General features: G+C 30.3%; 3 protein-coding genes across 4 annotated transcripts in view; all 3 read left to right on the plus strand.

Moving 5' to 3' along the window:
* Positions 1-222: 222 nt before the first annotated feature.
* Positions 223-12,160, plus strand: LOC127063108 (protein FAM117B-like). Of its 2 annotated transcripts, XM_050992461.1 has the most exons (9): positions 223-2,221; positions 3,037-3,197; positions 3,508-3,605; positions 3,793-3,935; positions 4,077-4,243; positions 4,355-4,484; positions 4,846-4,926; positions 6,501-6,636; positions 6,802-12,160. In XM_050992461.1, exons 1-9 carry the CDS (start codon positions 1,978-1,980, stop codon positions 6,980-6,982), a joined length of 1,341 nt encoding a protein of 446 aa, XP_050848418.1. In that variant the 5' UTR covers positions 223-1,977; the 3' UTR covers positions 6,983-12,160. The 2 variants fall into 2 exon arrangements, with proteins under 2 accessions (XP_050848418.1, XP_050848419.1); XM_050992462.1 differs by lacking the exon at positions 4,846-4,926 and having other exon boundaries at positions 224-2,221.
* Positions 12,161-12,304: 144 nt separating this feature from the next.
* Positions 12,305-16,197, plus strand: LOC127063120 (uncharacterized). Its single transcript, XM_050992491.1, has 3 exons — positions 12,305-12,910; positions 12,968-13,413; positions 13,542-16,197. The coding sequence occupies exons 1-3, from the start codon at positions 12,715-12,717 to the stop codon at positions 13,725-13,727; spliced, it is 828 nt and encodes a 275-aa protein (XP_050848448.1). The 5' UTR covers positions 12,305-12,714; the 3' UTR covers positions 13,728-16,197.
* A 181-nt stretch (positions 16,198-16,378) lies between these two features.
* The window catches only part of LOC127063123 (ras-related protein Rab-8A), a 9,235-nt gene continuing 4,463 nt past the window's right edge, over positions 16,379-21,150 (plus strand). The window contains exons 1-5 of the mRNA XM_050992493.1: positions 16,379-16,602; positions 17,542-17,602; positions 18,039-18,177; positions 18,342-18,545; positions 18,809-21,150. The exon at positions 18,809-21,150 is cut by the window's right edge and continues 4,463 nt beyond it. Of these exons, the coding sequence (XP_050848450.1) occupies positions 16,479-16,602; positions 17,542-17,602; positions 18,039-18,177; positions 18,342-18,545; positions 18,809-18,907 (627 nt within the window). The 5' untranslated portion in view covers positions 16,379-16,478 and the 3' untranslated portion in view covers positions 18,908-21,150. The remainder of the gene's footprint in view (positions 16,603-17,541; positions 17,603-18,038; positions 18,178-18,341; positions 18,546-18,808) is intronic.

Below are 21,150 nucleotides of genomic sequence, written 5' to 3' on the forward strand. Positions count from 1 at the left end.
GAAAAGATAATTAAAGTATCGGCGTTAATAAAATTTACTGGTATGTATAAATCGTAAGAAAGATAGTAGCGTGTAGACGCCGGGGAGAAATCTTCGATTCGATTCGATTTGACTCGAGCTATCTCTCTCTCTCTCTCTCTCTCTCTCTCTCTCTCTATCTCTCTCTCTCTCTCTCTCTTTCTCTCTCTGTCTTTCTCCAGCTCGACGTATCGAAGTGGCTATGTAATTTCAGCCAGTCACTTCAGCTCGAGAGATTCCTCACGCGCGTAGTGGTAGTAGGAATCGGTCGGAGCTCCCTCCTCTTTTCGTATGTGCGCGCTTGTACACGCGCGTACAGCTCGTACGCCGTACGGGAAGTGCGTGAACCGAGTCACGATCAGTCTCTGAAACGTTGAACGGGGGAAAAGGATTCTCGATGCATTCATTTCGATAAGCGGGCTAGAGTGCGCGCGCGCGATAGGGACGATAGAGAGAAGACGAAGCACGACGAGCAAAAAGAAAATAGAGGAAGAAGAGAAAGCATTGGGAAAAAAGTGCAGCAGACAAAACAGTATCCGAACGTGTGTGAGCATCGATAGGGTTTTACGCAAATGGACTTTCTTCGATCCTGGCACGCTTTAGGCGAACACAGCCGAGCAAAACGGAACGCGCATCTTCGAGGATACGACGGCGTCGAGTCTTCTTCCCTGTGAACAACGCGATCAAGTACAAGTGTACAAGTGTGAGTGGAAAAGAGAGGGCGAGGAAGAGAAGAAGACGCCGGAAGGAGGAAGAGAAAGAGGAGAAAAGTGGTGCGCAGTGTGGAAGAAAGAGGACGATAGGACGCTCGCCCTACGGTGTCTCTCTTACGGTGTTAGTGAATGGAACGCATCGCGATATTCGAGCGTAATACGACGCTCCATGAGTTCGCGCTGCACCAATGACCGGCCGGGATTGGCGGTCACGTGACGCGCGTGCTAAGCTAGCAGCAGAACATTGTAAATGACAAGCAAGACAAGACGCGTTGGGTATTGTTGTCGCACCATCGTTACCGCTACCGTTGTACTTCGAAAATTCCTCTTCACCATTACCGTTAGTGGTGAGCTTTTCTTCGTTTCTACTCTTGCCGCCGTTGCTAGTATTACGTCTAATACTACTACTACTACTACTACTACTATTACTACTACTACTACTGCTACTACTACTACTACTACTACTACTACTGGTACTACTACTCCTACTACACTGCTACTACTACTACTACTACCACCACCACCACCACCACCACCACCTCCACCACCACACTACTACTACTATTACCACCACCACCATCGCCACAACCACCACCACTACTACTACGACTACCACCACCACCGCCACCACCACCATCACCGCCACCACCACCTCCACCACCACCATCACTACTACTAATACTATCGTCACTAACATCTACATCAAAGACACCACACACCAGTATCATTACTACTACTCTACTACTGCTATTACTACTGCTGCTACTACTACACAACACTAGTACTACTGCTACTACTACGACTACGACTGCGACTACGATTACGACTACACTACTACAAAAATTATTACTATTACTAAATTACCATCAACGCTACTACTATTGTGCTACCTCTACCACTACTATTATTATTACTGCTACTATCGTCACCACCACACGGCCACCACGTAATACTACTATTACAAAACTACTACTGCTACTACCATCACAGTTACTACCACATTATTATTGCTTCTGCTGCCGACACCACGTCCATGAAAAAAGAAATCTACTACAAAAACGACGCGAGTCTTATTACCGCCAGTTTGTCATCGTCGCCGTCGTCGTCGTCGTAATTGCTGTTGCCGTCATTGCGTTGTCGCCGGCAAGCGATAAGTCACTCTATATTTCGTATGTTTATAACCTACTGCTAGTAGGAAAATTAAAAAAACGTAGAGTAATCCTGTGGCATCAGCCTATATGACACAATGTCAGGGTCTCAACGCATGCGAAAGTCTTCGCCATGCTCTACGTCAAAGCAAGGACCAATGCGAGCTACCCTGCCTGTAAGCTCTCTGCTACGGCAGGGTCGACAAGGCAGCAGTCTAAGAAAAAGTAACAGCAACAGTCCTACTGTGTCTCCGCCAAATGCTAGTACATGGCGGACACGTATTTCACCAGAGACTTCGGCTTCCTCAGGACAACGGAGCCCTGGTTCGCTTTCTTACAAAGGTATTATGTAGATTTTGTGATATCTCATTTTCATAACAATTCTTTGTGTGATTGTATGATTCTCTGAGAGAATACTATTACAAAATAAATAAAAAAGAATTGTTTATCACCGATAATGTATTATATAAAAAACAAAAGATATAACAACAATTCTTATCTTAGAAGTTTATTTAACTTGTCAAAAATTTATTATCTGTTATTACTCTAACGCATATTTTGTGGTTTGAACATAATTTTATTTGTAAGTTTCCAATAATCATAAAATATGTGATTAAATATATTAAAATATTTTTTTGAAATATAAGTTGAAAGTATATAAATAATATTGAAACATTACAATACATTGTCTGTAATAAGTAAAGCACCATTGATTTCTTTTGTTTATCAAACTAGCAGCACAATAATTGGCTTTGTATTCTATTTATTTTTATTGATCTGTTGCAACTTTAAATAGTTATTCTTTTGTATTTATCAGCTTTTTATTATTATGACATATTTAGGGAAAAGAGTTGTTATCTGGATAACCGAATATGAATATTTAGTTCGGTACCATGTTAACTCTACTTCTATGTTAATAATTTTATTCATATTCGTTTAAACAGTTTTATATACTCTGCCCTATAAACCGAATATATACTTTATAGCTCGGTTCAAGCGTACATTTATTGGAATATATAAGCTCAAACTTGTATGTTTCATGCTTGATACGTTCTGTTATAACAGCATGATAATAATATTTATTAAAAAATTTTTCACTATATATTTATTTTTCAGAAACAGAATTTATTTTACATTTGTCATTATTTTTTTTACAGCCAAATCGAAAACATTAAGTGGTCGCTGTAGTGAAAGTCTAAGTGGTAACCAAAATATCCGTAGAACTGCATCCTTGGATACAATATATCTAAAAGGCCAATGGCCTCGCGACACATACTATATACATTCCAGCCAGCTGGTAGTTGATAAATCTACACAGGTATATAAATCACTTAAACTTCAAAATGTACACAGCTTATTAATAAGATCAAATTTAGATTATCCAAAATTATTATTTGATGGATCACTATATACATATTTTCTTGCAACGTGTTTTTAATACAAGATTTTTCTTCTTTCTTTTTTTTATAATCCTTGCTACTTTTTCTTACAATTATTAAATATGTTTAATAACTATTTCTTATTAAAAATTAATTTTGCGTATATTTTAAACTATGTCATTCTTTTTTTATAAATCCATCTTTTTTCTTTTCTTTTTTTTTCTTTTTTCTTTTTTCTTTTTTTTTTAGACTGACGAATGGTCTATTGAACCAAGGAAGATGCACACCCGTCATTCTACAGAACAAACCACCACAGATGAAAAACTAGAAAAGTACTTCAGACATAGGTATATATGCATTTCAAAATAATTTATATTAAATATTCTTATACTCATCTATAATTTGTTATTTATTATGAACTATGATATAAATCTTATGAATTCTTGATACTTTACATACTTCAAACTAATATTATAGAATGTTATGAAATTGGTATAAAAATTACATTATATATAATGATTGGTATATTTATAGATTACAGCGTACAAATAAAGAGAGTACTAGTAGTAGGGAAAGAACAGCAGCTTTTGGCCTTATAATGCCTGGTGGCCCACCACCTGCTCTTCCTGGTGATCATTCTGTACATTTGCCCAGCATTGCATCACAGACATCTATATGTATGTAAAATTGCTTTATTTCAATTTTATCATTTGAAGCAACTAATTTTTTATTTCATATAAATGCATATAACATTTATGATACATTAAATATATATATTTAATATATATAATATGTTCAATATATACACGTTCTTTTAGACAATCAATTTTCTTTGAATACAAAAGCAAGTCCTATGAGCATACCCGTAAAACCAATGAGGCCTCCAATGCGTTCTTCCATTGAAGGACTGAATCAAGAAATTGAAGGATTAGTACTCAAATCAACAACAAACACTAACGATCCAGATCATCCAATAGAAGATAAGGTATTGTTTTATAAAAATGTCTACATAATATTGTATTAATACATAATGTATATAGATTTCATAGTTAGATTAGAAAAATATAATGGAGATACATTTTTTATTTCATATTAGTATGCGCGATATCGTGAGCAAATAACACCCGAAGGACATCGTGCACCTTTGGCAGATTTGTTGAGGGCGACTCGTAGTGTCAACACACAAACACCAGCTACTGATCTTCCTTCCAGTTCTTACTCCTCAGGTAATTCATTGTTACTTCTGCATCTATATATTTTTCAATTTTACTTACAATTATTAGTATCATATTTCTGCTACCATAGAAATTACAAGTATCTATATCAGATAAATATTCTGAATTAGAAAAAATAACTTAGTTATTAGTTATTTATAAACGATATTCTAATAAAATATTTGTAATTAAAAACAAGTTGAAAAGTTTTTTATTAGAAGCTAAAGTTACATGCAAAAATTTATAAAAGTATAAATCTTGTTTAAAGATTTATATTTTGTTACTTATAATGGTTAGATTTTGAATTAATTTTACTTGTATCATAACTAAAAATAACACACTAACTATGGTGTGTGTCTGCCTGTTGAGGCAGGCCCTCCATCTAGGAATTCTGAGTCTCCGCTGATACCTGGTCTTATGGATGCTTCCCGTTCACCTAGCGATCACTTCCAAGGTTGGAGCACGTTTGCGGATTGTTTATTAAACTAACGCGATTTCTAATTGATTTATTTAATGTTTTTTCTGTAGCAGGATTTCGAACTTGGTGTATTTATATAATAATATAATACATAATTATTCAATAATGATTTATTAGAGATAATAAATTATTATTATATATATAATATATTATTATATAATTATATATAATACACATACGGAGTCTGTTTAAAAATTACATGCATTTGTAGGAATATATGATTTATATAAAATAATGCAAAAAAGATGTTACACCTACAAATGTTACATGAAATTTTAAAACATTGTCTACACATGATGTAGTATATATATATATATATATATACACATACATATACATATATATATATATACACATACATACACATATATACTCAGTGTTTCTAGAATATGCATAATATATACATAACAAATCAAATTGCTATGGTTTGATGAATGGTTGGAATCAATTTTGTTTTTTTTATTCATTTGTAACAAACAGCATGTAGTCAAAATACTGTGTATCTACATGTATTTATGTATATGTGTGTATGTATGATATGTATGTGTATATATATTTGTGATGTGATATATGTATATGTATATACACAATATATATATATATATATATATATATATATATATATATATATATATATACATATATATACACATATATTACTGATTACTTATTTTACACATAGTGCATACGCACGCATGTGGAAGCGTTTGTTTAAAATGTATTACAGATGTGCACATCTCATATCTGTCATTATATTATATCTACATATACATTGTAAGCATTTAATTCAAGGATTTTAAAGCACAAATAGGGATTAAAATGCAATTAATAAATTCTAAAGTTCTTTCGGCAAGATGTTAGAATGTTTTGATAACATTATACTCAGCAATATGAATCTCACTGCATTGCTTAATTTCGTCTGATTATTTCATAATAGCGGTGATATTTAACAAATATTTTTAATAAAAGAAAATATTGTTTCTAACACATATTTAAAATACATCTAATCTTTACAAAATGACCAAGAAAAATCCGTCACATAAATGCATGGCAATGTAAAGATCGATTTTTACATTTGAAAGTATCTTATAGTTATAGCTACTAGATATCTCTTTAGACACTCTATTGTAATACATAAATATCAATCACAACAATATTATTTCATAATCTTCTTGGAAAGAACATACATAATTTAATTTTTATATCTCACTGCCATGTATCACTTCATAGAACATAATTTAGTTATTGCTTTAGTTATTGGTTTAGTTTTTCTTTTTGTTATGTTTCTTTTTAAATTCTTGACAGACATGTATTATTATTTTATCGTGTATAAAAATAGTACAAAAATGCCGTTAGTGTACAAATGCATCCTAATTTTAATGAGCATGCAATTGTAATATCTATGTTTTGACAATGTTGTATACAGTGCATAGAGAATTAAATTTATTTTATTTGTCATTATGTTATAATTTGTAATGTTATAGTTTAATATTTCATGTCCTTTTTTTTTATTTTATTTTTTTTCTTTTTTTTTTATTTTTATTGTGAAGGTGGAAGCCGCGGATCAACGCCTGAACAGGATAGAGAAGGTCGTCTTGGAACGTCTCCTCATATTAACAGGTTCCTTGCAAGAGAACCTCCTGATGGCTGTGAGAAGGTCAACCTCAAGTTTGTAGAAGATACGAGGTAAATATCTGATTACTAAAATGGAACATACAAATCGTCAATGGGCTTAAATCATTAATGTTTGGAACGCGTAATTTAAAGTTGAGATCTGTTCTTTTGAAAGTCTATAATCTCTGAGGATTAGAGAATATTATAATGAAATACGAATATTATTTATTTGTTTAGGCGACCTATGATTGACTTGAGCAAACTAGAGTATTGTTCGAAGCCATGTGTATCATTCCAATTAAAACCAAGTTTGGGCTCAGCGTTCCTGCCATTGCAACAGCCGGCCAGTCCGACAGTGGTTGCTAGTGCATCAGCCTCTTCTCATACAGCATCAACTACACCTCCCCCGAATCCATAGTCCTACTTTTTGCCTTATGGAGTAGCATTCATAATACCATTTGATATATATTTTTTTTAAAGACTTCATGGGTAGAAAGTGGACTTACTTCAGGTAAAGACATATGTACCGACAAAGAAAAGTTACCAAAAATGCAGCCTGTCCCTAGTGTGAGCTAATGTTTGGACAAAGTGATTATGTAATTAGAATTATAATTGCATTAATATAAAGTATGGGGAAGGCTTCTAAGCTCTGCTAATATTTGAAACAATAATAAATACGAGGAACAATAATTTGTGATAACTAAAAGATGACGAACGAACGTTTGGAAACGAACATTGTGTTCTACAGGGAAAAAGACTAATGGAAATTGTGTATTCTAAATTTAGTGCAAAAATGTGCTAAACAAGTTTAGTTTTGTATACAGGAAATAATATTCAACATGTCGGAAGGTATTAAATTTAATTGCTGGAGAAAGCAAAATTATACAGATACAGAGAAAGGGGTATGTATGCATACATATGTACATTCACACCCACCTATAATGATTTATCTCACTTATACATCTATCATTTTAAACGATCCAAGATAATTCAGTGTCATATGTTAGAATTTTGTATGGTTTTGTATTATTAATTGTATACTGAAGATATTCAAATTATCATTATTATTAACATCATTATTATTAATTTTATTCATTATTATTAATTATTATGATTAATAATATCATATGGGGAGCTTGAAAATCAAGTACTGTTAAACTCCTTTTGTTTCTTTTTAAGTATTAGTAGAGTTCAATATCATCTTAAGACAAAGTATATAGTTTTGTTACTATCAAAATTTATGCTATATTATATATAAAAGTTTGTACTTTTTTAATTTTTTTTTTTTCTTTTTTATTTCTGATAAATATTTTACGAAGTAAGAATAGTGCTATTGCAAATTGCATTTGTAATTAAAAATTACCAGTATCTAAAAATTTTATTTGCACTAGAAAAAGTTTTATACATGTCTATGTCTTTTGGTAATATAATACCATTGGGCTATGCAATTTTTTTATTTAAATTGTATTATGTTAGATTATAATCAGTATATCTACTATCAATAAAACGTGTATTGAGAAATCGATGCATGTATGATAAAACAAGCCCAACGATATAGGGTGGGTGTAATAAAGAAGAAAAATGGGAAAGTGATAATGTTGCAGACTGATTAAAGTAAAAGGAAAAAATACTTTAATCGGTGCTGTATCAGATGTGCATACAAAATGACTCCTTTTCATGACACTGGTGTGCGTGCGTGTGTGTGCGCGCGCGTGTGTGTGTATAGGGGGTGAATGAGTATGTACTAGTGTAGCGCGTGGATAGGTTTTTTTTTGTATAAACGTGGATCTTAGTAAGAAGATATATAAAATCTGCATTTTATAAGGACAACAGCATGCATGTGTTGTAATAATGAGAATCCTGATTGAGCCATTCATGAGAATAACCGGAGAAATAAGTTTAATCATAGAAAGGAGTGATTCGAATGTGTGTATATATATATATGTATATATATATATGTATATGTATATGTATATATGTATATGTATATATATATCCGATTTATATATATATATATATAATTTCATGATTGTAAAAATTTACTATAAACAGAACTTTTAACATGTATCTGAACTGGACTGCAAAAAAAAAGTAAGAGAGAGAAGGAAAGGATATAAAGTTAAAAAAAAAATTGGACTTAGTGATGTATTCGTTTTTATGAAATTTTTATTCAACATTAACTGTGCATTGAATGGATCATTGAAATATCAAGATAGAAATAAGCGTACCTAAAGTCCTTTATGAGATGGTTTAAATTATTCTGTAGAATATACAGACATAGCAACACCGAGGAAGCTCAATTTATTTTTTGCTTTCTACTACAAAAGAATTTGCAGAAAAATTTTATAGCTACAGGTCTGAAAAATCAGAAACTCAATAAAATATAAGGAGCAGGGCAAACAGTTTGTTAAGTACAATAGATCAATAGTAATATACTTTCTAATATTATAATATCTATTTAGCTATAACAGTGAAAAATGTTAACACATAAGTACCTGGCACACTGGTCTATGCTCTCTTTTAACCAGCTTATTAGGAAGTTCATGTCTTAGAATGCGTGGCAATGTGTGCTACACATACAAGAAGGTTAACTAGAGAGTTAAGATACATATAAATATATTAGCCAATTAAAATGTGTACAACACGAAACTAATTTGTACTTTACTAGTTTAAGAACACTTTACTTATATTTTGGCGTATAGCTGAGATTAGTACACCATTTTAAGAGTATTCTAATCTAAGCATTAGATGTATCTTAGAATTATGACATTGAATACGCGCTTCTGTATATATTTTTAAAAGATAAAACACAGAATTGAGAAATAATTACGAAAATGAAACAGTGTAATCAAAGAGAATGTTTGATATGCTTTAGACAAGTGCAAAGGAATGCCATTGAAAAAAGTTATATTATTTTTATCGCATTATCAAAACTTCTCTTTTTAACCTTCATGTACTTGCATAATGTGTTATCATTATTGTTAGCTTTTGTTGTCAATTTCATAAAAGAGAATAATGTGTGTAAAGACTGCTAAATTATAATTATCTATTATTTGGAGATACATAAAAAGAAAGATATAAAAAGAAAAAAAAAAAAAAGAAAAAAAATGATTAAATAAAATAGGCTCAGATTTTATTGATTACCTATGAATATAAATATAGGTATTTTTGTGATTCTTTTAATTCTCTCATTACAAAACAATCCTTATGTGACTACTGTTCGGTACACTCTCTTTCTACATATCTAATTCAATCTGAGCAGGTTTCAGAAATGCAAAATAGTTACGTCAATTATAAATTTATTTAACCCTAGGACTGTTCAGGCATACCATCATTAACGTATCATGCGCGTATTAAAAGCGATTAATTGTATAACGTAGAGTGCAATTTGTAATTTGCTCTAAAGTGTGCAACCATTTTTGTGGCACACGATACGTGTATTTGTACAGAATATCTCAACAATTTTATATATATATGCTGGAATTGAATGCAACTTTTTTTATTCACTGTTTCGCAATAAATATATAAAACAATGATATTGTTCTTTTTACTCTAGAGGAAAGAGGTGCTCGACTTATATTCGAAAAATGAAAATAATTATGCCTAATAATATTACGATAATAATCATTATTTATATACATTTCGTTTCGTTAATATTTCACATAATGACTGCTAAAATTAAGATTGATCATTATGTATGTTGTGTGCAAATAATCAATAGTTCAATGATTTTATATAGTCAAGATATTATGGTTACAAAATATGGATAAAACTGAAGTATTTTTTTCAATGATATTTCTTACGGAGTTATAATTTTCACGAGTACATAGACATTTCTCTCTTTGTATTGTATTATATATATATATATATATATATATATATATATATATATATACATATATATATATCATATTTAACAGTGTTTCTTTTGATTAATTTTCATTGTAAATCTTTTAAGAAAAAAAGAAAAAAAAAGAAAAAGAATCATAATGTCGATACAGAATTGTCATTGCCATTAAGATGTTTTTTCAAAGTTTAAATACGTCTGTCCTAGGGTTAAATCAGAATTAGTCAGTTAAAGTCATTAGTAAATGTAAATAATAATCCAAAATTTCTTATAACAATTTCTCTGGTACAGAACGTAGTAACTAAGGGTAAGAGAAATTCATTAATTTTCAAATAATGTGTGCATATTCTTCATTAAGACGAGAAAACAACTTGTGGAACAATGCAGACTTAAAATATGTGTAAAAGTATAATATATAAACGCAAACTTATATCACATTGATTGTCCATACATTATTCATATTTCGCAGTAACATATAATACATTCGGAAATCACTATTTTACTTGATTTAAAGAAAACAAAAAGACCGAACAAAACAAGAAATTATCTACGTTATTTACGTAAATTATATAAGACTAAATCATTTTGTATTTTATAATACACCCGACTCTCAATCTTCCTATCATTACTGAATACTGCAAACCTATTAAATATTATTAAATCGTATCGTTACTGGAATACGACATTATGATAATCACCATTCTCATCTTAGTATAAAATTTCAAAAAATCGAACTCTATATTTCAGAAATGAAAATAAAATGTGATTTGCCATGCATATGCTCTCTCATGATTTAATTATATTATATCGAGGAAGAGGAATATACGTGTTATTATTGCGTTTCGTGTTATATATTTTGCATCATAAAAATAAAATTAGTTGTTGATATTTTATTACTTCGTAGAAAAAGAGCAGTAATATTTACTGTCGTGTTAAAAAAATTTTTCACGAATCGTATACGCTGTATTCGGTTATTATTTAAGATTTAAGTATTTTGTAAGTTCAATATTCTCTCTTTTTATATTTTTTATTTTATACATATAAACGGGTTTTTTTCGTCTTATTGGTTATTAAATAAAAGACTTTATTACGTAAGGAACTTTGTTGCTAAAAAAAATTTATTAATTTCTTGCAATGTATTCATTTCTGATAAAAAGAATTGTTTCTTCGAGAATTTCCAATTTTACAATAAATCGATGATTAATTAATACGTCACGTTGATCTTACCTTTACAATAGATCTTCGTTTAACTTGGTTTAATTAATCTCGACCCGTTTAACTTTTATTGTGTATTTGTATTAAGAAGTAATAAAACCATGGATGGATCATGAATCTTATTAAAAGTTCAATGCACTGAATCCCGCATGATTTTTATTAAAACTTTGACGAAATTCGAACGGGAAAACCGAAAAATTTTTGAATTTAGAATATCAACGAATTTAAATTTTTGCGCCATCTCTTGTCACGCAAGTGATCTTCGTAGTAATATTTTTCGAAATAAAGGATACGAAAATCGCGGCGAAAATTCGTCAATTTCTTGACCTGGATCCATAAGATCGTGATTGTGTCAATTTCTAAAGGATTTAATAAATTAAAATAAACGTGGTATGATATTTGGGGATATTTACGCGACAATGAATATATCGACAAGAGATAATAGATAAAATAGGGGTGAAAATTTGTAGAGCCTTCCATATCGTATAATAATATGTACAGTGTGATTGAAACGAATAAAAATTATAAAATCAATTATGATTCCTTTCTCCAAGTACTTTTATTTGAGAAAAATTGAGTTATTATTCATGTCAGAAAATGACGAAGTAAGTAATTCTTTAATACGATTAACGTGAAGCTAACATTTTTCACATGGCTATAATCTTACAATTATTTAATCATGAAGTAACGAAATTGGCTATATTATGAAGGCGATTTTAATGCTCGAGAAACGTGGCTATAAATAATACCTGCAATGCACAAAAATGTGGATTATTCTTGGAACGGATTTGATGTTATCTCGTAGATAGCGTTCGTTGAAGGAACTTCTACAGGCAAGCTTAAGTGGTACATTATTACAATGTATAATGTACATATAAAACATATTGTTTAGCCTTATTTCAATCGATTATAAATATTTGTGTTCTAATACACATATCTGAGATTTGATTCTATGATATTTATTACATAATATATAATTATCTAATGCTCACTGTACATTAAAAATTTTGACTACGATGCAAAGAGAAATTTGCGGATGATAACTTGTATAATTTAATGTTAAACAAAGATTTTATAAAATTATACTTATGGGTGTCTCAAAGATGCTTAAACGTCTCTTATATACGAATTTTGTATTATGTGGTTCAAAGGCTATAGGAATTTTGGCACCTTTAACGATACCTCCTTTACACATAGCTTTTTTATATTATTTCTGGCAAGAGTATGCTCGTGATGTTGATAAACAATATTGTTCGTGTTCATGCTGGGATACAGTGTTTAAAGGTAAGACTTTAACAAAAATTATTGTATGTTGTACTCTATAATACTATTTTATTGTAGGGTCTTATGAATCAGGGATTGCCTCTTACAAACATATGTACTTTAATGCTACTATGAATAGTTTAAAAATATGGATAACCATAGTCATTGGAATTGTTACTTTCTATGAAACAGTTAAGTACTTGATATGGCTGGCGTTTCAACAGCGCCTCAGACTTAGTATGATGTTACTTTTTTCGACTGCTGTTTTCTCACATTATTACTCATGGTGGGTGTATATTAATTATTGGAACGACGATTTCTACTCTCAGTGGTATCATCAACTATTTTTTTCTATCACTGAGTTAATATCAACCTTCCTGGTTGTTCACTTGGCAGACAAAAAAAATCTTTTAACTCATAGAAAAGCATTTGGAATAATTGCAATTGCAATTTTGCACATTGTAGCTGGTGGTTGGGATCAGTTTGTTGCAAATGTTGTAAGAGGAGAAGGATATGCTCATCAGGTAAATCGACATGCTTTTAAATATATACACTTAGATTTGGTAGATGCCAATAAATAGTACAATATTAAAGGAAACATGCGTTATCGATGTGGGAATTTCATACCCATGATATAATGTAATTGGAATAGGTTGTACGAGATTTGGGATTTATGATCCCTGATATTCTTCATGTCGCTGTTCCTCTGTGGTCCATGCAGTGGAAGAATGCTTATAATCTTCCAGGATCTAGTACACGTGATCCTAGCATTAGAAGAGATCTTGCTTATATGTTAGGCATGATATTAATAGGATTGTGTGTTTGTGCCATTTTATAACATGGTAAATCAAACTTCAAAACATGGTAGTGTCTTAAAAGTTAGGAAAAATATCTTAATTATTTATATATTTTCATTGCTTTTTAAAAGGGCTTTTTAAAAATTCATAGCTTTAATATTTAATGTTTTAATTGAAAGTAATGGCACTAATTGTGAACATTCAAGTAATGGTTAAAGTAATACTATTACTTATTTCATTGAAAATATCATATTTTTGATGTTTGACTGAAACTTTACAATGTAGCTTTAATAGTGTGTCTGTAGGGTATGTAGAAAAGACATCCAAAGACTTTAAATCAAAATAATTTGAAATATTTTGTTTATCTCAATAGTACAAATTGCTACATTAATTTATTTTCTTTCCAAGTAGTATATAGATAAACGCTTTTTAGTTTAGTAGAAATATAAGTGATATATAGTTTAGTAGAAATATGAATGACACAATATGTGACTTCCAAAGATTGTGTTTTTACCCTTTTAACATATCATAATAACATTATTTATATAGAATTTTTCTAATTTAAACGTAGTCTGAATATTTGATATAAGAAACTTAAAAAAAAACATTTCTTATTTAATTAATACAATATCTTTTAACTTGGAATAAAACATAATTTTTGAAATGGCTATAAATGTAGTTAAATGAATATAATATGACAAGTACGATTGCATTAAAAAATATCTTAATGTTTCGAGTTATCACAAGAATTTACCTCACATTGTTAGTATTTTTATAATATTTCGTCCCTCTATATATCTTAAATGATAGTTAAATATTACATTGGCAATGTGCTATTTTGTAGACAAATCTAGAATGAACAGTGAAAATTGTTTATAAAATTATAGATGTATTTATTGCACGATAAGTGTGGCTATATTTATAGTAATTAGTATAATCATAATTTTAAAAGGACGAAAATGTCAATTTAGAAATGATATCAAGGGATGACATATCAACACATATCCATTTAATATGCTGTTGAAGATAAGAAAATAGAGTAAATTCAAAGTGAAATAATTGGCATTTTATTGAACATAATATTTGATAAAAAGGCTTAATATTTGAAGTGCCTAACAACACTATGCAGTAACTATATCGATTACTGTTACTCATTGTCGGTATATCGAGTGCCAGAATGATAATGTAAGTTTGTCTTATATATAAGTGCCAAGACAAGAATAAAATGAAATATAATGCAACAAACGTGAAGTGAAAAAAAGAAATTTTTGTAATGAAAAATATAAAAATTATAAGTCGTACATTTTATCGTAAATAATAAGATTTTTACTGATAAATCGTTTTCATTCACCATTTAGTATTTTTTTACATATTAAAAAATAATTAAACATTTAATGCGTTATATTCATTTATAAATGATGAATATATTTTTCGTGATAACTTTACAAAAATTCATTTACGATTATAATTCTAATAATTTCTTTTTATTATTATATTATTATATTATAATATTATTTAAAAGCAATTGTACGTAATATTTAATTGATTAATCTATCTACATTAGGTATCTCTAGAAAGTATATATATTATTGAAACTTGAAACGAAATAAATATTCTAATGTTGTTATTGTAATTGTTATTAAAATAGAATCTTACGAAAAAATATCTCATAGTATAAATAATAAAACTGTAAAAGAAATTTTAATAGGAAAGGATTGAATGAAAAACGGTGAATCTTTAAGAGAAAGAAAAATAAAAAGGAATTTCATTATATAGTATTATTATATTAGAAAACACATCTCTAAAGTATTATTTTTTGTTATACACGAAAAAAATTAATTTATAAAATTGGCAATTTTTTATATATAATAACATTATGCGTTAAAAATTTTACGAATTATATACAATGTTGTGCAATGTTTATATTGCTCATTTTTTATAGATGTTTAATTTACAACAATAAATAGAAAAAAATATATGTTTAATTTGCATATTAAATTAGATCGTAGATCAATAGAGAAATATTACCCTTAAAAAAAAATAAAATAAAAAAACAACACGAAGTGATTCGAACTCGAGGGATTCTACTCGATTCGGGAAAAAAACTTGACCTAGGATCTTGTGAATATAATTAGCGAGGTCACGCAAAAGTTACCCCAGTTTCACTTAAGAATATCTTCGAAAGAAGATGGTCGTTTTTTCGATCAAAAATTCTTTAATAATAAATCAATCTGATATATACATAAATCATTTCATTAAATATCTCATTGTATTTCTTACAAGCTATATTAAACTAATTAAAAACAAAAACTTCATTCGCACGAAACTATAATTATCGAATATTACAAAATGTTGTATCAAGTTCATAAAAGAATTTCTAATCTTTCGAATTTTCAACAGAAGCTCTTTATTACTACGAAGCTTTTAAGAAAATCGATTGGGGTCTTAGATTCATAAAAATTGATATACATATACACACAAACACACACACATATATCGTTGTCGTCCATATGCGAGGAAGAAGGTAGTGCGATCTTTGTTCTCTTCGTTTTCGAAGGACTAAAGACGACGACAAAGCCTATCGAAAAAATTACACACAGGTACAGTATCGCGCATGATCGTAAGTAAGGTTGATAGAAATTGTGAAGTCTCCTTTAAAAGCGAAGGAAAAGATGCGCAGGCTCGGAATCGATCCTCCAACCCCCTCTGAGTGAGAACGCTCATGGAACAACCCTAGGCCGACGACTCTGTTGTCGACCCAACAACAGTTCAAAAGCGATTCGGCAGTAAACATGGCGCTCGATTTCGCAGCCACCTACAAAGTCCTCGTGTTGGGCGATTCGAACGTCGGCAAGACTTGCATCGTTCATCGTTATTGTGACGAGAGATACTACGATACTTATATATCGACGATAGGTGAGAGAGAGAGAGAAGGACCGAGTTTAAAACATTCCCAACAATACTTCCAATACCTGGATTATTCATCCTTTTTTTTAGATTGACCAAGTGACTTCAGTGTGTCTCTTGTTAATTCCCATGTGAATAGAAAACAACAGTTTCAAATTTAATCAACATTTTGATCAAATTCATTTGTGAGAATTCTACGAAAAGTGACGATCCTTCGATCATCTTTAACTACTTTCAATTTTATGACCTCAGCAAAGGATTCCCTATTACAGATGACTAATCCTGATATTTTTCTTTTTATTTCTTTTTTTCCTTGTCCATAGACATGGATTTTTCCTAGAAATATGGCTTTAATCTTCTGAACAATGTTATGTGGTGCAGTTCGTTTTATTTTTTTCATTCTCGTTACATTCATTTTTAATCTTAGGTACCGGCTTTTTATTTTATTTCTTTTTCGTTTAATTTTATTTTCTTTGTATATAGGGATACACGATATTGAAAAGAACTTTTGAAATTGAAGAATAAAACGTGTACGGTGACGATCGTTAACGTTATCTATTCGACGAATTAAACTTTTCCTGGCGATCAGCTGATTATCTTTCGAATGTCGTCTCGCCATTTGACCCTCGTTCTAGTCGCAGCTGTTACGCTTACGCCTATTCAGGCAATCTCATATTTCTTGGAAGACTACTCGTATGCTTGAGATCTCCCAAAGAGGTTTCTGGATGTAATAGAATATCCTTTGAGACAGTAAGACTTCCTTTCCATATTTTTTTACACGAGGGTCTTTCTTTCTTGTTAAAAAGGATTATGTACAATAATTTATTCTTGATAAAGTTCGATCGATCGATTTACTCAAACTGTGTACATACATACACACACATACACATATGTACGCTTGTTATTAAAATTAATTGCAAATAACGAAAGCAAAGAAAATTTCCACAGGTATCGATTTCAAACAGAAGATTATCAACTTGGATGGTACACCAATTAAATTACAAATTTGGTAAGTAAACTCGATTGTGTTATTGATTGCAATATTTATTACAAAGAAAAAAAAAAAGAAGAAAGGAAAGAAAAAGTGAAAAAACAATAAAAAAAAGAAGAAGAAAAAAAAGACACCATAAAGATACAGATCGTACTATATACGTAGTCGTAAAGTTTGAAAGATAGCATCGTTGAAGTTTTACTATCGAAAGAAGTAGAAATGGACCGCTATGGTTGGATGACATCTGGTCTGACGTATACGAGGCATTACTACTTATTTCTAACACGCGTACATGCTATCGGTTTTCTATCGAACGACAGCGATAAATTTGCTGTTAAATAAATAATATATAGATATATGTACTTTAATAAAAATGTTTTTTTTCTCTCTTTCTTTCTTTCTCTCTCTCTCTCTCTCTCTCTCTCTCTCTCTCTCTCTCTCATCTCTCTTAAAGGGACACCGCCGGACAGGAACGATTTAGAACTCTGACAACGGCATATTATCGCGGTGCTATGGGTATTTTGCTGATGTACGATGTCACCAGTTTGGACAGTTTCAATCATTTATCTTATTGGCTTCGAAATATTCAAGAAGTAAGAACGAACAAGAGAATATCATATTTCTTTCGTGTTTCTAATTATTCGATTGAAAATAAATTAATTAATTTTATACCGAGTTTTATTATTGAACTCCGACAACATAACAAAATATTTTATTAACGAAATTTCTTTTTTGGCGGTTTTTCTTTTCATCGTAGAATGCCTCACCGGATGTAGTAAAAGTATTGGCAGCAAATAAATGCGACGCCACTGCACATAGAGCCGTAGATGCCGAGAGAGGTCAGAAAATAGCGGAAAATTTCGATATGCCCTTTTTCGAGGTATCCTGCAAAGAGAATATAAACATCGAGGAAGCATTTTTGACTTTAGCTAGGAGAATACGAGAACAACGAGGACGTCGAGTGAGTTCTTTTTACTCTTTCTCTTTTTCTTTTTTAATCCGTTATAAATTTTCTATCAATAAATATATATTTATTTAACTTTCAATAAATTAATATATCCTTGAATGAAGAATTCGGATGTTTTTTTTTTTTTGAATGAGAAACAAACGATTTATTCATTCTTTCGTTCATGAAATAAATGAAATATTTGTGACGAGTCAACTCGTTATTCCCAGTTAACAAATTAAATAATCTAGCATCTATTGATTCATTGATATTTTCAGGCTAGCCTGTTCGAAGCTTCGGAAAGGGAAGGTGCCGACAGTGTGATCAAAGCTCAATCACCGTCTCAACAGGGTGATGCTTGGAGATGCACCTGTTAGTCATCCGGCAGAAATTAAAGAACGAAAAGGCAAAATAAGAAACAGGGGAATTCGCTCATTGGTCGCCGATATTTTTAGCTGGAAACAAAGGAAGTATTTGTTCTTGGACATCTGTTTTATTCGCTTCTCCGTATGGGAACGAATGCGTAGTTACGTTACTCTTACAATGGTACGATCCTTATATATATATATATATATATATATATATATATATATATGTACATGTATATGTATATATATAGACACACACATAACATATATATATGGAAAAGTCGAAAACATAAGGACTTATAGGAGTAAACGTATATAAAAAAAGAAAATGAGAGAGAGAGAAAGAGTGAAAGCAGAGAAGAATAATGGCTAACGAATTCAAATCGTGGCTATTATTATCTTAAAAAGGAAAAAAATAATTCTGCACATATACCGTATACACTTACACGTACATCACAAATAAATACACATATAGCGTACGACGAATCGTATAAAGTGGCTAAGCAAAATTAAAAGAAAAAAAATATAAGATGCGTGTAACTTTAAAGTTACAGCTCGCGTATGTAATAATAATAATAATAATAATAATAATAATAATAATAATAATAATAATAATAATAATAATAATAATAATCGTTCGAACGATACGAACGTTCACATTTTAATCTAAATCGTGCTGTCACTTTGGCGAATCGCTTAGGATCGTCGCCAACTCAAATTTCCTTATTAAACATCGAAGCTCTACGCTAAAACTTATCGCGAAGACTATTTAAATTATGATATTAATGTAGAAAAAATGTGTACTTATAAATTGAGAAAAAGAAACAAAGAGAAAAAAAGAAAAAAAGACAAATAGAAAGTATGATACTATCGTCGAGGAATCGTACGATTGGACAGTGCTGAATATCGAAAGAGTTTGGAGATCGTTTATGCTCGTGATTCAGAGCTCCTATTGATCCAGAAAATCGATCAAAATCTTACAGAAGAAGGATTAAGGAGGATGCATTTGTAATATGCAACGAAAGTAAAAAAACAATTCGATTCTCTAATTTCGCGCCAAATTAAAAAAGTATAAATTAACTTTCAAGAGGTAACGAATAAGCAAATGTAGATACTCTTCGTATTTCATCATTTTTATCACAAATGAAATTCAATTAAAAGTGCTTAAGAAGAAGAAAAAAAAAGAAAAAAGGATTAACAATATAAAATTAACGCTCTAAAATAGCGGGAGTATATAAGAAAAAAATTTCTATGGCAAAATATTCCTCCTTGGTCTTTCTTACTCTAAAGATAAAATTAATTGTGATAGTTGTGTCGATATCATATACAATCGACACACAAAGTAAGGGAAATTGATTTTGAAATAAAAATAAAAAAATCGTGAAGGCTGATGGCTTCATCGAATTTTAATTAGGCATTTACATTTTATTATTGGCCGCGATTAGAATCTTACGTCGTGATTTGTCAAATTTCCAAATCAATTTCTTACAGTACATACATACATACATACATACATACGTACGTACGTACGTACGTACGTACATACGTACATATATACATACATAAATACATAAATACATTGATACGTTTAATGATACTTCGAAAAAGAGAATTTTTAACCTCTTCATAGGAATTTCATTCGTATTGCTTTATACTTGCCACCATAAGCTTTTTCGTACTACTTTCGATATATCGCGCATTTTCTGAAATACGAATACGTAAATAAATAAATAAACGACAAGCAAAATATCTCTTTTGCTCCGCTGAATTTACATACATACGTACATACATACACCTCGCACAAAACGCACTGACGTATTAATACTACTACTACTACTATTACTACTACTACTACTACTACTACTACTACTACTACTATTACTACTACTGCTACTACTATTATTATTATATTACAAAAAGAGAAAGAGAGAGAGAGAAAGAAAGAGAGAAAATTTTCTTTTTTAACATTACAAGATGAAAGATGAACGGGAAAAAAAGAAATGAACGAAAAAAATAACGATCACCTTTGATCTGGATTGTTTGCCAATTTACAAATTATTTTTGAGGCATGTCGGTTTTGACAAAAAAAAAGAGTTAAAAGGATTATAAACAAATTCAAAATTCATTGCAAAATTTTGGAAAGTTAATACTGAGTTACAAAGGATTTAACGTTTCAAAGTATAAATAGAAACGAGTTCGACATGTCTGGATAATAAAAAAATGAAAGAAAGAAGGAAGAATAAACACCACAA

This window comes from Vespula vulgaris, chromosome 4 (genome assembly GCF_905475345.1).
Source record: "Vespula vulgaris chromosome 4, iyVesVulg1.1, whole genome shotgun sequence".
NCBI lineage: Eukaryota > Metazoa > Arthropoda > Insecta > Hymenoptera > Vespidae > Vespula > Vespula vulgaris.

Bases quoted from the DNA above. Each gene is read 5' to 3' on its own strand.
- LOC127063108 (XM_050992461.1), top strand. From the start codon at position 1,978: ATGTCAGGGTCTCAACGCATGCGAAAGTCTTCGCCATGCTCTACGTCA. The intron at 2,222-3,036 runs GTATTATGTAGA...TTTTTTTTACAG, and splicing joins TGGTTCGCTTTCTTACAAAG to CCAAATCGAAAACATTAAGT. The intron at 4,927-6,500 runs GTTGGAGCACGT...TTTATTGTGAAG, and splicing joins ACCTAGCGATCACTTCCAAG to GTGGAAGCCGCGGATCAACG.
- LOC127063120 (XM_050992491.1), top strand. From the start codon at position 12,715: ATGGGTGTCTCAAAGATGCTTAAACGTCTCTTATATACGAATTTTGTA. The intron at 12,911-12,967 runs GTAAGACTTTAA...ATTTTATTGTAG, and splicing joins CTGGGATACAGTGTTTAAAG to GGTCTTATGAATCAGGGATT. The intron at 13,414-13,541 runs GTAAATCGACAT...TAATTGGAATAG, and splicing joins GAGAAGGATATGCTCATCAG to GTTGTACGAGATTTGGGATT.